The sequence below is a fragment of the Tachyglossus aculeatus genome, chromosome X5, assembly GCF_015852505.1.
Source record: "Tachyglossus aculeatus isolate mTacAcu1 chromosome X5, mTacAcu1.pri, whole genome shotgun sequence".
Taxonomy (NCBI): Eukaryota; Metazoa; Chordata; class Mammalia; order Monotremata; family Tachyglossidae; genus Tachyglossus; species Tachyglossus aculeatus.
The window spans coordinates 7,706,621-7,724,641 of NC_052097.1; the positions used below are offsets into that span (position 1 = coordinate 7,706,621).

General features: G+C 42.3%; 1 protein-coding gene across 1 annotated transcript; it reads left to right on the forward strand.

Annotated features, from left to right (window-relative positions):
• On the forward strand, window positions 1-18,021 carry QRFPR (pyroglutamylated RFamide peptide receptor). The gene is given in 8 exon segments (XM_038769192.1): window positions 1-14; window positions 2,515-2,567; window positions 8,068-8,110; window positions 11,002-11,014; window positions 11,212-11,240; window positions 11,242-11,445; window positions 15,906-16,003; window positions 17,702-18,021. Coding segments are annotated over 8 exon segments (774 nt in total).

The window sequence follows — 18,021 nt, forward strand, 5'->3', positions numbered from 1 at the left end:
ATGGGCATACGAAGGTAAAGCAGAAGTGATGGAACTCTTACTTATTACTCTTTATTTATTTATTTATTTATTTTACTTGTACATAGCTATTCTATTTATTTTATTTTGTTAGTATGTTTGGTTTTGTTCTCTGTGAGCCCACTGTTGGGTAGGGACTGTCTCTATATGTTTCCAATTTGCACTTCCCAAGTGCTTAGTACAGTGCTTTGCACATAGTAAGCACTCAATACAATTGATGATGATGATGATGATGGAAGGACAACAATCTCTAACTGTCCAGCGAAGATCAATCACTCGTATTTATTTCTTGAGCACTTACTGTGTACACAACACTGTACTAAGCACTCAGGGGAGTACAAGACATAAGAGCTGGTAGGCATGTGCCCTGCTTACAAGGAATTTACAGACTAGAGGGGAAGATGGCCATTAAAATAAAGTACTGATACATTCATAAGTGCAGTGGGGCTGAGGGTGGGATACATATCAAGTGCTTAAGGGGACAAATCCAAAGTGCATAGTCCTTGGAGAAGGGAGAGGGAATAAAGGAAAGGAGGGCTTAGGTGGGGAAGGTCTCTCGGAGGACATGTGATTTTAATAACACTGTGAAGGTGAGGAGAGTGGTGGTTTGTTGTAAGTGAAGGGGGAGGGAGTTTCAGGCCAGAGGTAAGACTTGGGCAGGGGACCAGCGGTGACCTAGAAAAGATCAAGGTAGAGTGAGTAAGTGGGTGTTAGAGGAGCTAAGCGTGCAGGCTGGGTTGTAGTAGAAAATCAGCGCGGTAACATAGGAGGGGGTGAGCTGATTGAGTGCTTTAAAGCCAGCGGTAAGCCGTTCCTATTTGATGCCGAGGTAGATAGGCAACCATTGGAGGTTCTTGAGGAGTGGGGAGATGAGGGCTGTACCATTTATTAGAAAAATGATTCAGACAGCAAAATGAAGTATGGACTAGAGTGGGAAGAAACAGGAGGCAGGGAGATCAGCGAGAGGCTGATGCAGTAGTCCAGTTAGTGTTAATAAGTGCTGGGATCAGCAAAGAAGCAGTTTGGATGGTGATGAATGGGTTGATTTTAGCGATGTGAAAGTAGAACAGACAGGATTTAATCATCATCATCAATCGTATTTATTGAGCGCTTACTATGTGCAGAGCACTGTACTAAGCGCTTGGAAGGTACAAATTGGCAACATATAGAGACAGTCCCTACCCAACAGTGGGCTCACAGTCTAAAAGGGGGAGACAGAGAACAAAACCAAACATACTAACAAAATAAAATAAGTAGAATAGATATGTACAAATAAATTAAGTAAATAAATAAAGAGTAAAAAAAAATGATTAATGATTAATGATTTATTGAGTGCTTTTTGAGAGCAGAGCACCTTACTAAATACTTGGGAAAATACAGTGGAATTGGTAAACATGATCCCTGCCCTCAAGAAGCTCACAACCTAGTGGAGAATTTTACAATCTACTGGGTAGCTTACACTCTTGATTTGGAAGTTTACTCCAAGGACCAGTTCAGTCATCAACACAAATTCCTGGGTGAAATTCATCATTTCCTGTGATGGGTTTGTTTTTCAGCCTGAAAACTATCACAACTAAGATTACCCATTATCTGCACCTGCTATTCATTCATTCAATTGTATTTATTAACCGCTTACTGTGTGCAGAGTACTGAACTACATGTTTGGAAAGTACAATTTAGCAGAGAGACAGTCCCTGCCCACACCAGGCTTAAAGTCGAGAAGCGGGGAGACAGACATCAAAACAAGTAAACAGGCATCAGTATAAATAAATAGAATTATTGAAAATGGAAGCTAGTCTATAATGAAAGAATCGCTAGCTCTCTTCCTCCCTTCAAGGCCCTGCTGAGAGCTCACCTCCTCCAGGAGGCCTTCCCAGACTGAGCCCCTTCCTCTCCCCCTCGTCCCCCTCTCCATCCCCCCATCTTACCTCCTTCATCATCATCATCATCAATCGTATTTATTGAGCGCTTACTATGTGCACAGCACTGTACTAAGCGCTTGGGAAGTACAAATTGGCAACACATAGAGACAGTCCCTACCCAACAGTGGGCTCACAGTCTAAAAGGGGGAGACAGAGAACAAAACCAAACATACCAACAAAATAAAATAAATAGGATACCTCCTTCCCTTCCCCACAGCACCTGTATATATGTATATATGTTTGTACATATTTATTACTCTATTTATTTTACTTGTACATATCTATTCTATTTATTTTATTTTGTTAGTATGTTTGGTTTTGTTCTCTGTCTCCCCCTTTTAGACTGTGAGCCCACTGTTGGGTAGGGACTGTCTCTATATGTTGCCAATTTGTACTTCCCAAGCGCTTAGTCCAGTGCTCTGCACATAGTAAGCGCTCAATAAATACGACTGATGATGATGATGATGAAGGGAACTCAAGGATACATTGCCAGAGGCCAATTCTCCTTGGGGCAGATGAGAAATTTTCCAAAATTTCTGGAACTGAAACCGCACTGAGAAAATTTTGCCTCCAGGGCCCAGCTGTTGATAATAACACCTGCACCTTACAGACGAAAGGAATCGATTGGCAATCACCCCTGTCTACCTCAAGAAATTAATGACAGTTGATTCATAAACTGTGTTTGCAACTTTCCACAAGTAGAACACCTGATCACCTTGTAACCTCCCCAGCGCTTAGAACAGTGCTTTGCACATAGTAAGCGCTTAATAAATGCCATTTAAAAAAACAAACAAACAAACCCTCAGCCCTGCCCTTGCTCAGATGGCTGCAGGGAGTCCCCAAAGGATGCATGGGCTAGAGAGAGGCTGGGAGTCCGGGTGAGTGTCTTGATTCTGGTGGCTCGGATTCGGAGAGATCTGGCAGGATTATGTGGCAGCAGCTGTTGTTGTGCCTTCTGCTCTTTTTCCTTTTGCAAAACAAGAAGAACTAAAAGCTTCCCTAGCGTTTCCCTTGTTCGGGCTGCCACTAAGCCAAAAAAATCTACATCGCAAATCCTTAGCCTAAGACAGCAGAATTAGCTCCCTCCAGACTGTAAGTTCATTGTGGGCAGGGAAGTTTCTGCCGACTGTTATATTGTGCTCTCCCAAGTACTTGGTCCAATGATCTGCACACAGTAAGCTCTCAATCAATCAATCAATCATATTTATTGAGCGCTTACTATGTGCACAGCACTGTACTAAGCGCTTGGGAAGTACAAATTGGCAACATATAGAGACAGTCCCTACCCAACATTGGGCTCACAGTCTAAAAGGGGGAGACAGAGGAAAAAAAAAACCAAACATACTAACAAAATAAAATAAATAGAATAGATAAGTACAAGTAAAATAAATAAATAAATAATTTTTATTTATGAATACGATTGATTGATCGGTCAACACCTTTTTCCTTTTTTTATGGTATCTGTTAAAGGCTTACTATGTGCCAAGCACTAAGCGCTGGGGTAGATATGAGATAGGTTGGACACGGTCCATGTCCCACATGGGACTCACAGTCTTAATTCCCATTTTGCAGATGAGGTAACAGGCACAGAGAAGTTAAGTGACTTGACTTTGCTACTAGAGATTGTAAATAATGGCATTTATTAAGCACTTACTGTGTGTCAAACACTGTTCTAAATGCTGGGGTTGATAGAAGTTAATCAGATTGAACACAAACCCTGTCCCACATGGGGTTTACAGTCTAAGTAGGAGGGAGAACATGCATTTAATCCCCATTTTACAGTTGAGGAACTTGAAGGTCTCATTCAGGGAGACTTCTGGACTCATCAGAAGCTACTTTAGAAGACATGACTGCCTAATTTTTAAAAAAATGCCACCTTTCTATAGACCCTCACCTGACAGTCTCGCTCATTTGGAGAAGCAGTGTGGCCTAGTAAGAAGTGCAAGGGCCTAGGTGTCAGAGGACCTGGGTTCTAATCCAGGATCTACCACTTGTCCGCTGTGGGCCCACGGGCAAATCCTTCAAGTTCTCCGTGGCTCAGTTCCTCAACTGTAAAATGGGGATTAAATGCATGTTCTCCCTCCTACTTAGACTGTGAGCCCCATGTGGGACAGGGTTTGTGTTCAATCTGATTAACTTCTATCTACCCCAGCATTTAGAACAGTTTGACACACAGTGAGTGCTTAATAAATGCCATTATTTACAAGCTCTAGTAGCAAAACCTAGCAGCTAATGGAAAATAGCTCATTGTGTGCAGGGAACATGTCTGCCAACTCTGTTGTATTGTATTCTCCCAAGAGCTTAGTATAGTGCCCTGCACATAGTAAGCTTGGGAGGCAGAGGTTATGGGTTCTAATCCTGGCTCCGCCACTTATCAGCTGGAGAATGATTGAGCCGAACGTATTAAGTGCTTAGTCCACTGCTCTGCACACAGTAAGCACTCAATAAATACGGTTGAATGAATGACCGTCTCTATATGTTGCCAACTTGGACTTCCCAAGCGCTTAGTACAGTGCTCCGCACACAGTAAGCACTCAATAAATACGATTGAATGGATGAATCGTTGTCATCAGCGCTTAGAACAGTGCTTTGCACACAGTAAGCGCTTAACAGATACCATCATTATTATTATTAAATACGATGGGATAAACGACGAGGCAGAAACTCCTCACCCTGGGCTTCAAGGCTGTCCATCCCCTGGCCCCCTCCTACCTCACCTCCCTTCTCTCCTTCTGCTGCCCAGCCCTCACCCTCCGCTCCTCTAACGCTAATCTCCTCACCGTGCCTCGTTCTCACCTGTCCCGCCGTCGACCCCTGGCCCTCATCATCATCATTATCATCATCAATCGTATTTATTGAGCACTTACTGTGTGCAGAGCACTGTACTAAGCGCTTGGGAAGTACAAGTTGGCAACATATAGAGACAGTCCCTACCCAATAGTGGGCTCACAGTCTAAAAGGGGGAATGGCCTGGAATGCCCTTCCTCTGCCCATCTGCCAAGCTAGCTCTCTTCCTCCCTTCAAGGCCCTACTGAGAGCTCACCTCCTCCAGGAGGCCTTCCCAGACTAAGCCCCTTCCTTCCTCTCCCCCTCGTCCCCCTCTCCATCCCCCCATCTTACCTCCTTCCCTTTCCCACAGCACCTGTATATATGCATATATGTTTGTACATATTTATTACTCTATTTATTTTACTTGTACATACCTATTCTATTTATTTTGTTAGTACGTTTGGTTTTGTTCTCTGTCTCCCCCTTCTAGACTGGGAGTCCACTGTTGGGTAGGGACCGTCTCTCTATGTTGCCAACTTGGACTTCCCAAGCGCTTAGTACAGTGCTCTGCACACAGTAAGCGCTCAATAAATACGACTGATGATGATGATGTTGGGTAGGGACTGTCTCTATATGTTGCCAACTTGGACTTCCCAAGCGCTTAGTCCAGTGCTCCGCACACAGTAAGCGCTCAATAAATACGATTGATTGATTGATTGATCCGCCAAGCCAGCTCTTTTCCTCCCTTCAAGGCCCTACTGAGAGCTCACCTCCTCCAGGAGGCCTTCCCACACTGAGCCCCCTCCTTCCTCCCCCCTCCTCCCCCTCTCCATCCCCTCCCCACAGCACCTGTACATATGTATATATGTTTGCACGTATTTATTACTCTATTTACTTATTTTACCTTGTTAGTATGTTTGGTTTTGTTCTCTGTCTCCCCCTTCTAGACTGTGAGCCCACTGTCGGGTAGGGACCGGCTCTATATGTTCCCAAGCGCTTAGTACAGTGCTCCGCACACAGTAAGCGCTCAATCAATACGATGGAATGAATGAATGAATGAATGAATGACGGGCCCTCGCGCGGGAAGCCGCGAGGCGGGGGACGAGGGGGCGTGGCCTCGCGACGGCCGCCGAACCACGCTCTCTGATTGGCCTGCGGCCGACCCAAGCCCCGCCCCCTCGCCGGCCCGCTCCATATAAGGCGCTTCCTCCTGAGAAGGCCCAGGCTGACAGGAAAGTTAGTTCCTGGAAGGAGACCCCTCCTCCTAACAATAATAATAATAATAAGAAGAATATTGGTATTTGTTAAGCGCTTACTATGTGCAAAGCACTGTTCTAAGCGCTGGGGGGACCCAAGGTGATCAGGTTGTCCCACGTGGGGCTCACAGTCTTCATCCCCATTTTCCAGATGAGGGAACTGAGGCCCAGTGAAGTGACTTAATAATGATGGCATTTATTAAGCACTTGCTATGTGCAAAGCACTGTTCTAAGTGCTGGGGTAGAGACAAGGTAATCAAGTTGTCCCATGGGGGGCTCACAGACTTAATCCCCATTTTCCAGATGAGGGAACTGAGGCCCAGTGAAGTGACTTAATAATAATAATGATGGCATTTATTAAGCACTTGCTATGTGCAAAGCACTGTTCTAAGTGCTGGGGTGGAGACGAGGTAATCAAGTTGTCCCATGGGGGGCTCACAGTCTTCATCCCCATTTTCCAGATGAGGGAACTGAGGCCCAGTGAAGTGACTTAATAATAATAATGATGGCATTTATTAAGCACTTGCTATGTGCAAAGCACTGTTCTAAGTGCTGGGGTAGAGACAAGGTAATCAAGTTGTCCCATGGGGGGCTCACAGTCTTCATCCCCATTTTCCAGATGAGGGAACTGAGGCCCAGTGAAGTGACTTAATAATAATAATGATGGCATTTATTAAGCACTTGCTATGTGCAAAGCACTGTTCTAAGTGCTAGGGTGGAGACAAGGTAATCAAGTTGTCCCATGGGGGGCTCACAGACTTCATCCCCATTTTCCAGATGAGGGAACTGAGGCCCAGTGAAGTGACTTAATAATGATGGCATTTATTAAGCACTTGCTATGTGCAAAGCACTGTTCTAAGTGCTGGGGTAGAGACGAGGTAATCAAGTTGTCCCATGGGGGGCTCACAGTCTTCATCCCCATTTTCCAGATGAGGGAACTGAGGCCCAGAGAAGTGACTTAATAATAATAATGATGGCATTTATTAAGCACTTGCTATGTGCAAAGCACTGTTCTAAGTGCTGGGGTAGAGACAAGGTAATCAAGTTGTCCCATGGGGGGCTCACAGACTTAATCCCCATTTTCCAGATGAGGGAACTGAGGCCCAGAGAAGTGAAGTGACTTAATAATGATGGCATTTATTAAGCACTTGCTATGTGCAAAGCACTGTTCTAAGTGCTGGGGTAGAGACAAGGTAATCAAGTCGTCCCATGGGGGGCTCACAGACTTAATCCCCATTTTCCAGATGAGGGAACTGAGGCCCAGAGAAGTGACTTAATAATAATAATGATGGCATTTATTAAGCACTTGCTATGTGCAAAGCACTGTTCTAAGCGCTGGGGTAGAGACGAGGTAATCAAGTTGTCCCATGGGGGGCTCACAGACTTAATCCCCATTTTCCAGATGAGGGAACTGAGGCCCAGTGAAGTGAAGTGACTTAATAATGATGGCATTTATTAAGCACTTGCTATGTGCAAAGCACTGTTCTAAGTGCTGGGGTAGAGACAAGGTAATCAAGTTGTCCCATGGGGGGCTCACAGACTTAATCCCCATTTTCCAGATGAGGGAACTGAGGCCCAGAGAAGTGAAGTGACAATAATAATAATGATGGCATTTATTACGCACTTACTATGTGCAAAGCACTGTTCTAAGTGCTGGGGTAGAGACAAGGTAATCAAGTCGTCCCATGGGGGGCTCACAGACTTCATCCCCATTTTCCAAATGAGGGAACTGAGGTGAAGTGACTTACCCAAAGTCACCCAGCTGACAAGTGGCGGAGCCAGGATTGGAACCCATGACCTCTGACTCCAAAGCCCGGGCTCTTTTCCACTGAGCCGTGCTGCTTCTCTACTTTTTTTATACAAGGTATATATCCACCCCTCCCTCAGCCCCACAGCACTTATGTACATATCCATAATTTATTTATATTAATGTCTGTCTTCCCCCTTGTTATGGGCAGGGAACATGCCTACCCACTCTATTATATAGTACTCTCCCAAATGCTTAGTACAGGGCTCTTCACATAGTAAGCACTCAATAACTACGATTGAAAGACTTCACGGAGGCATCACTGCCTAATGATCGTCTGGCTTTCTGGTTGCAGTCTGGCTGGTGGCAGCTATTGTTGGATCTCCCATGTGGTATGTGTAGAGGTTGGAGATACAGTGTGATGGAAAAATCTTATTTTGACAGCACAGTTTTCTGCATTCAGACTAAAAAGTATTGGGTAAATTGAATGATTTCACAGGGGATTCTCCAACATTTCTAAGTGCTAGTGTAGCTCTCTGATGGGTCAGATATCTCCCAAAAGTCTAGAGTTCTCTGAAGGCTTTAATGTTAAAAAAAAAAAAGGTACAGTACTGAATCCCCAAATTCTTATCTAACGTAATTCAGTCACCAGACTTGTCTTTATCTTATGGTGCCTGACTTCTTAGTGGTAGATAGGGGATTTTGCTTTTGTACTTCTGGTGGTGATTTCTCAGGTAAGCATTGACATGCGACATGATGGAGTTGGGCAAATAAGGTGTTTTTTTGCAATAAGGCCAAGCGGATGCCTCGAACTGTCTGGATCTTCCTGACTGAGAGATGCTACCTGAAAGAGATAAACAGGTCCCTTTCTCTCCCAGTGCTTTTCCTGAAATCAGGGATGGAACTTCTTGGGATGGCAGTGGGGACAAGGACAGGATGTGGAAAACTTGGGCTTACAGGCTTTGGGTTCAGATAGTGTGTGGCTCTCCAAAATGGGAGTCTTGTTTGTGTCTCTGCTTTTGCCAGATTGGCCTTTGTCTTGGCCAGATTCAGGTCCCGAGTGGATTTTCTCACCAAAACCTTATCTTCAGAATGAAACTTGCTTCATGTGAGCGTGACTGATGCTGACTAAGGGAGTATTTAATCACTCCATTCCATCTTTCACACCCACTAAAATCAATTATCAGTAGTATTCACTGGGCACGTACTGTGTCCAGGACACTGTAATATGTGCTTGAAAGAACATGATAAATGTAGAAAATACTATTCCTGACCACAAGAGGAGTTTACAACCTGATGGGACCCACATTTAAATTTAAATCCTGTCTTTTGGCCACTTGGGATTGTGTTGTCTAGAGAACTTTTCCCTAGCTTGCCTACTCCTGAGGCACATAAACTTTCTTTCTGATTTCCTTTTTACATGAGTTCCTACAGATTTCTTCTACGTCCACTTCTCTCGTGTCACACATCACATTTCAGTGGCTGTAGTTCACATGTCATGCAAATGCAGGCATACATAAATCGTTTTCTCTCCATATAATTCCTCCATTGAGGCTTCCTCCTAGACAGACAACCAATAAGGGCTCTGTGTAGAACTCTGACACACTGGCTCAGAGGTAGACTTCATCTTCAAACTAAATCTTTTCCACCAAATATTATTCTGTTTCTATAGATGAAGGAAAAAGCAAGACACTTTACGCCTTGGATTTCATCCTTCCCTCTTTATGAAATGAAATATTAACCTTGCATTATTCCTTGGGGCCTCACAGAATGTTATGCAGGTTTTTAGTACAGTACAGGATTTGGTGATGGTGGGTTGGGAATTATCTGAATAAAGATACTAGCACCATCATCATCATCATCATCAATCGTATTTATTGAGCGCTTACTATGTGCAGAGCACTGTACTAAGCGCTTGGGAAGTACAAATTGGCAACATATAGAGACAGTCCCTACCCAACATTGGGCTCACAGTCTAAAAGGGGGAGACAGAGAACAAAAGCAAACATACTAACAAAAAAAATAAATAGAATAGATATGTACAAGTAAAATAAATAAATAAATAGAGTAATAAATATGTACAAACATATATACAGGACATATATACATATATACAGCACCAGGGCTGTAAGGTGAGAGAAGGCTCTCAAAGATTCCTTTTTTTTTTAAATTGTTGTTAGAATAGATGAAATGGCTACAATTTTGTTGATGCTTATAACTTTTAATCTTATTACCCAGAGGGAATATTTGACACTTTTGTGCTTTAGCTTTTTTTTAAAAAATTAAGCACTTATGATTGTCTTTTAATGTAGTAAATGTTATATTCTGGTGGAAAGAGCATGGTCCTGGGAGCCCGAGGGACCTGTGTTCTGATATTGGCTCCACCACTTATTTGCTGTGTGACCCTGGGCAAATCACTTCACTTTACGATGCCTGCTACTCACCTGCAAAGTGGGAATTAACTGTGAGCCCCATGTTGGGCAGGGACTGTGTCCAACCCAGAGCTTAGTACAGTGCCTGCCACATAACAAGCACTTAGCAAATACCACAGTCATTATATGCAAAATGGGAAAGGTCTTTCAAAGAGTACATTTAGCAAATCAGTTGCTCTGTTACAAACATTTTTACAGTGTTCAGGATATCAAAATGACTCTGGTTCTTTGCTGACCAGTGCCCATCTGACCACAGTTTGAGACTTCCTGGGAATTTTAGGATTAGAAGCTTCTTTTCAACTAGCCAATCATTGTGATCTAGTTCATGAGCTTCTTATCAATTGTAGGGCTCTGATACCTACTGAGCTTGTTTTCATGACAACTTGTTATAGCTTGGTCTCAACAATATTGGTGATTTAATCCTGTGCCAACTAACTTTGAGACTGTGGGTTCGTGTCGCGAAAACTCCATATGAGTGGAGCAAAAGTGTTCATAGATGTAATAGTATTAGTAATTTTATATGTAGTGTATCACTTAATGCTAAACTTTAAATGTATTACTGCTGCAGAGAATAAACAAGCTTGTAATTTTTGTATTTTATTGAGAACAAAATAAGCCAAGCTTAGATCTGTTCACTTCTGCTGAGTGATACAATAAACCAGGCACTGCAGTGTTATCTGCTATACATCTTGGCTATCTTCGGACTGCCCATATGATCTAAAGATCTCCCCAATGAAATACTCTGGAGGAAAAGAAAGGTCCATAATTTCAGGAATGAGACATCAAAACTAGAAAAGAGAAACACCAATGTAGGGAACTTGGAGAGGGTAGTGTTCAGAAGGCCAATTTTCTTACAGTAAGACTGTTGAAGTTGCCAGGAAAATATGTCTCTACTGAGTTTTTTTGTTTTTTTGAGAAGGGGAGGGAGGATGTCATGCTTGAATCATTTTTGCCATCAGAGGGATGTGCAAGTGGTTAAATCATTATGGTAATGAAATAGGGTTCATTTCTGGTCTCTAACCTTCATATATTGTACAGTTTTCATGACTTCTGATACTTTTTTGAAGATTAAGTATGACTTTTTATATGAAAAAGAATGTGTGCTGCTTGGAAGAGTGGACCAGTCCTGTTCATCAGAAGATCTATACTACGTTTACCCATGTCATACTCTTCCTCCTTCCTCTTGTGTTGATGCTTTTGCTGTATAGTAAAATTGGTTATGAACTCTGGATAAAGAAAAGAGTGGGATATGCCTCAGTACTTCAGACCATTCATGGAAATAAAATGTCTAAAATATCCAGGTGTGTATGATAACATCATCACCTCCATTTACATTACTTTCAGGTTAATTGGGAGGAAACTGATGTTCTCAGAGTCCCTAGTTTTCTGTCTAGGGTTTTAAATTTAAAAGTAATTCAGGCTGCAGACTTCAGGTCAAAGACTGATACCTGTCTGCCGTAGGAACTCTTTTGAGGATTATAGGAGCTGCACAAGTAAACCTAACAGGACCGTGAGCATGAAAAAGCAAAACAGAAGTTCCGTTTTGAAATTGGAACTTCTGATCTGAAATTTTGAAAAAAAAAATTAAGTTCTTATTACTTTAACTTTTGGACCTTCCCAAGGCTCTTTCTGTCTATCCGTAGGTGGTTAAAAATGTTCATATCTGTGGTCACTTTTGTTCTCATCTAGGAATGATAGTGTCAGGTCTTTTAAATTCCTGTATTTTCTTTGGGATGCCTAGGGATTTCTTAGTTATGCAAAGAAATCCTTTATTATTTCTTGATCTGCAGTGTCCCCTACTGTCCATTTTGTATTTTGAAAGTATTGTATACTCAATATCGGGGGTCATCCAAGCTCTGGAGAGCTGTAAATGCTCTAGGCATTCCTTGAAGATCTAACATATTGGCATTAAAAGAAATGAACTTGGTTTCGACCATGGCTGTTGTCAGGCAGCTCAAAGGGAAAGGAATTGAATTAAAAAACCAATCAATACCCCTCCCATTGCTGCTGGCTTTGTTCCACTGGACCCTTAGCTGGGTTGCTACTGTGTCTGACTTGAGTGTAGATACAAGCTAATCAGGTTGTATGCAGTCCCTTTCCCACGTGGGATTCACAATCTTAATCGCCATTTTACAGATGAGCCCCCACCTTCCTCTCACCCTCATTCCCCTCCCCATCCACCCTGCCTTACCTCCTTCTCCTCCCCACAGCACCTGTATATATGTATATATGTTTGTACGTATTTATTACTCTATTTTGCTTGTACATATTTATTCTATTTATTTTATTTTGTTAATATGTTTTGTTGTCTGTCTCCCCCTTCTAGACTGTGAGCCCGCTGTTGGGTAGGGACCGTCTCTATATGTTGCCAACTTGTACTTCCCAAGTGCTTAGTACAATGCTCTGCACACAGTAAGCGCTCAATTAATGCGATTGAATGAATGAATGATTATCTTGTATCTACCCTAGCGCTTAGTGAACTTCCCTGGGCTTTTGTTTGATTACCATTAAAATGGGGCTTAGGGGCAGGCACTAATTATAATTGTGGTATTTGTTAAGAGTTTACTATGTGCCAGGCAGGTAGATATAGGTGCAGTAGATACAAGATAATCATGTTGGATATGGTCCCTGCCCCACAGAAGACTCCGTCTTAGTCACCATTTTACAGATGAGGTAACTGAAGCCCAGAGGTGTGAAGTGGCTTGCCCAAGGTCACACAGCAGTGTGGCGGAGCTGGGGTTAGAACCCAGGTCCTTCTGATTCCCAGACCTGTGCTGTATTCACTAAGCCCCTGCTGCTGCTTCACCACATTAAAACTCGAGACAGAATGGGGAAGACCCCAAGGGTATTCCAGTTTTAGGGAGGCTCACTTGATACCATGATATGTAAAGAGTTTATCCTAAATTAACAAATACCATTTTATAAAAAAAAGTAAATTGTAGAAATGGGTTTTTCTTACCATGTGCTCACTTAAAACTAGGCCAGTCTGATTTTATTGCTCCGTTTCCATGAATGAGTTTATATCCTGCAGTAACCCCAAATATTAGGAGCAGATGAATTGTGATGACATATTAAAATAGGGCTTTTACTTTCAAAGCTCACTTGTACCTGTTACATCATTTATCCTCATAATTACTATCCCTCTGTAGGAAGGATCCCCAATTTATAGACAGGAAAGGCAAAGATGGAATTTGCCTAAGGCAACTCAACTACTATGTCCACATCAGAAACTTTCGTTATTCCTAATTAAACCTCTGTTTTGGATAAGGATCTTGTATGGGCAGTCCTCCTTGTGGGCAGTGAATGTGTCTTTTATTGTTATATTTCACTCTCCCAAGTGCTTAGCACAGTGCTTTACACACAGTAAGTGCTCAATAAATATGATTGAAAGATCTACTAATGTACATGAACACTGTGTTTGGGCTGAGTATGTGCAGCAGTGCTAGAATCAATCATTTGAGTACTTACTGTGTGCAGAGCACTGTACAAAGTGGTTGGGAGAGTGCACTGTAACGGTAGATGATTTCCCTGACCACAGTGGGCTTGCAATCTAGAGGATCGCCCACCTGTTTCACTGCCAGATCTGAAGAATGTTAGTGGTATTTGAGTGCTTATTGTGTGTAGAGCACTGTAATAAGCACTTGAGAGTACAATACAAGAGTTGGTACAACGCAATTACTGCCTTAAAGGAGCTTACATCCTGTTGGAAATCTTGAAATGCTTTGAGTCTCTTATTTTTGTCTCTCTACTTTGTTACATCCTGAATAGCCTCAGGATGGAGGTAGGCAGTTGGTACGGAAAGAGGGGGTGGAAACTGGAGAGGTAGAGGTTCCAGCAGCCCCAGATACCTAATTAGGTGAGAAGCAGGTTTAGTTCATTGATATTTCATTAGGGGACAGATTGTAATCCTGGACCTGGAATATTGCAAATAACCCCAAAACCCAGTGATTTCCCTTTCAGTGGATTGAACTAAGGGCTGTTCACAGTGGTTGTTCAGCAGCAGGTTGACTTTTCTCAGTGGTTCTCTTGGAGCTTTTAGCAGTTTGTCTATTGTAGACACTCTAAATGGGGCTGTGATTGGTCTAAATATCTGCATCTCTGTCAGTCAATCGTATTTGAGCGCTTACTGGGTGCAGAGCAATGTACTGAGTGCTTGGGAGAGAACAGTATACCAATATAGATACATTCCCTGCCCACAGTGAGCTAGAAGGAGAGACAGACGTTAATATAAATATAATTACAGGTGGCATATGGCTAGTCATATGCTGGACTGCTAAAAGTTGATCAGACCAATGAGTCAAAAACTACAGGGACAGAATAGGAAAAATGAACATTCAGTGGTTTAGAAAATAGAATTGGACCAAGGTCTCTAAAATTCAGTCTCCTGCTTTGTCACTGACATTCCTCATTGGACAAGCCAATTCATTTAACTGTCCTCTTTCTGTTCCTGTGAATTCTTATTTCACAATTCTACCTCATGTTGAGGCTTTGAGAACCAGAGAATTGTTGATATGAAGCTTTGGATTTAGAGGTGGTAGTTAGTCTTCATTTCTCAAAATGCCATAGTGGAACTGGGGTAATTTGAAAGGACCTGGGGAGCTGGAGTCGGGAAGGTAGAGGTTCCAGGCACTGTAGACATTTGCTAGTTGGTAGAGAAGCAGGTCAGTTTGGCAATATTTCATTAGGCAATCAGCAGGGCCATATTGAGAGGTAAAGGGAAAAATGAGGAGGTGGATATAAAAAACTTTTGAAAATATTTGCTAATGATACCACAAATATGGGTGGGGTAAATTACCCAGGAAATAACTATTATGACAGGTTGGAAAAATTGGCAATTATAATAGGGATCAGGTTCAGGATTATGTACTTCATAGCAGCACAGATATGAAATGGGGCATCCTGATAGTGCAGGCACAACTAGAAAAAATCTTGGCATCAAAGGGGATCCCAAGCCACACAGGGATCAGAGCAGTGCAGTAGCCACTGACACAAGCACAGGGCTGTGATGTAGAAATAATGGGCTAGAAGGTAAGAAGCATGAGACAAACCTTTCCCTTAGAAATTAGTCGTGAGCTTTGTTTTGTGCACTAACCAATGAAACCCAATATAGAAAGCTTGGAGAGGGTCCTCAAGGTAATGGGGAAGAATTTTTTTTGTTTTTTGAAGTGAAGGAAACAAGCAATTGAGAAATTGAATGAAGTGGAATTGGAAGGAAATTTCTCACACTTTCAAGCAGTTCGTTTACAGGAATAAGCTTACTCTTTTATTTGAAATGGGTAAAAGGAGTGAGCCCATGAGTATCCAAATACCTTGGTAGATAATAAAACAGAGAAGGTGACTTGCAGCATTTACAACTACCCTCTAGGAGGCTTTCATATTTTTCTTGGATTTTTTTTAATGGCAAATGTTGGCTAATGAAGGTGATCGGAACGATTAGAAATAACACTCATTGTTCATTCTCTTCTTGATATCAAATTTTTTAGAACAGATAACTCATTCGCTGTAAGCCAGTGGAGGTTAGACTTTCATTATAATAATCAGAACTCCCAAGAAGGGAAATCAGAAGTAACTGTAGACTGGAAAATGATGTAGCTGCCACCTGGGTTTCTGTAGCTGTGCAGTGCATGCTTTTAAATGTGCAGATGAGAGCTTGGGGTTAACATTTTCATCTTGCTGAGGAATCGATATACATATGTTATTGGTGTGTTAATAAGACATTCAGTACAAGGTGTCACCCTAAAATTTTTCCGTGTAATTCCAGGAAGAAAAAGCGAGTGATTGTGATGATGGTAACTGTGATGGTGCTGTTTGCTGTGGGCTGGGCTCCTTTCCATGTCTTTCACATGATGACTGAATACAGTGAGCAGTCGCCACTTTAATTCCCAGATCTGTTTCTCTCCTTGGTGAACCAACAGATGATTTAATATACAGGACATGTTTGTAGGGAATGAAATTTGGAATATTTAACAATAGCTCTTTCTCATTATTTTCAAGAAGGGTGTCCCCCAGGATCTAGGTTTTGACAAAACTTAGTTAAAGACTTAACCCAGACAGAAATAATTTCAAAAGAAAAACAAACACGTGTTTTCATCTGGGTGAGTTTCTCAGCCTGTTTACCTGAGCCTGTCAGGGAAAGATATAAGTTCTGAGATCTGTCTGATCCTATTTGTCACAAATACTGGTTTGAGCCAGATGCATTCACCTGACAGTCCTTGTGGATGGAGTAGGAGTGGGTTTTATGTCTGATATGCTGAGATTTTTATAGTTCTGTTAGGGCTTGTGTTCCTGATACCTAGCAACTTCCTTGTTTCGGAACATTTACTAGAGCAACTAACCTAGATATTATCAGTGGGGAAGTGTGGCAGCTTTAACTACAGGCAGTTGGAAATGCTTGGCTCAGTTCTGTGAGCCCCATGCGGGACAGGGATTGTGTCCAACCCAATTTGCTTGTATCCACCCCAGTGCTTAGTACAGTGCCTGGCACATAGTAAGTGTTTAACTAATAATACCTCAATTATTATTCTTCCACTTAGGTCCAGGGCTGGGATAATTTGGCCTCTTCTTTCGAGCAGAGGGGTGAACCTCCCTCCATCCACTCTCAGTATCTCCTTCTCAGATTATCCCAGATTCTACCTCTACCTGAGAGGCAGCCAGGTGCAGAGGCCTACATGCAAAGCATGGCCTGGTGGAGCGAGCCCGAGCCTGGGAGTAAAAGGCCCCGAGTTCTAATTCCAGCTCCACCACTTACCTACCGTGTGACCTTGCACAAGTCTCACAACTTCTCTGTCCCTCAGTTCTCACCTGAAAATGGGGATTTGATACCTGTTCTCCCTCTTGCTTAGACTGTGAGCCCCATGTGGGGCCTGATTATCTTGTATCTAAGCCAACACTTAGTGTAGCTTGGCATATAGGAAGTGCTTAACAAATTCCGTAATTAGCAGTATTATTATTATTATTAGGAATGTAGGTTCCTGTTAAGGGTGCACAGCTAGCCTTTCCGCTGCTCTCCAGAGGGCAGCCCGAGAGTGAGCCTTGGAAACTTGCCCTTCTGGACCTTTTCTACATTGTACTCGTGCCTGACTCTATCATGACCCGAGATACACACCTCTTGGGATTGCATGTCCCGGGTGGGAGTAGGGGCAGACCTATTGATATAGTTATAATTTGGCATGCCTTGATGGTTCTTTTCCTTCTAGAGCACATTCATATCTTTTTATGCTACACATAAGTCCCCTTCCCTGTGCCAATCAATCGAATTTTTTGAATGCCTACTGCGCGCTAAGCAAGCACCGAACTAAATGATCGGAAAGAAAAATTAAGTGACATGGAATCTCCCTCAAGGAGTTTATAATCCAATGAGGAGAGTTTGTAAATTTAGGCTCACATGTGCTACCAACTCTTAAATTTAGCTATGGGTGTGTTTTATTCTGTGAGCCCGGAATGATCATTCTAGGAGATAATATTCACACCTCTTTGCTTTACATATAATTTTATAGAAAAGAAGAAAAGATATTGTGCTTGAGATAGACATATGTTCTAAAAACAACTTTTTTCCAGATAATTTGGAAAATGAATATGATACAATCAAGATGATTCTTGGCATTGTGCAAATCATTGGATTTTCCAATTCCATCTGTAATCCCATTGTTTATGCATTTATGAATGAAAACTTTTAAAAAAATTTCCTATCTGCAATATGTTTTTGCATTGTGAACGAAGACCGATTTCCGACAAGACTTGGAAATAAGGGAATTAATGGGATGCAACAGAAGGCTAGCTATTCCAGGAGGCAGAACTCTGAAGAGGAGACTAGAAGAGAAACATTTAGTGGTGGCAATACTGACGTCAAACTACAACTGCAGGATGATGAGCTCTGA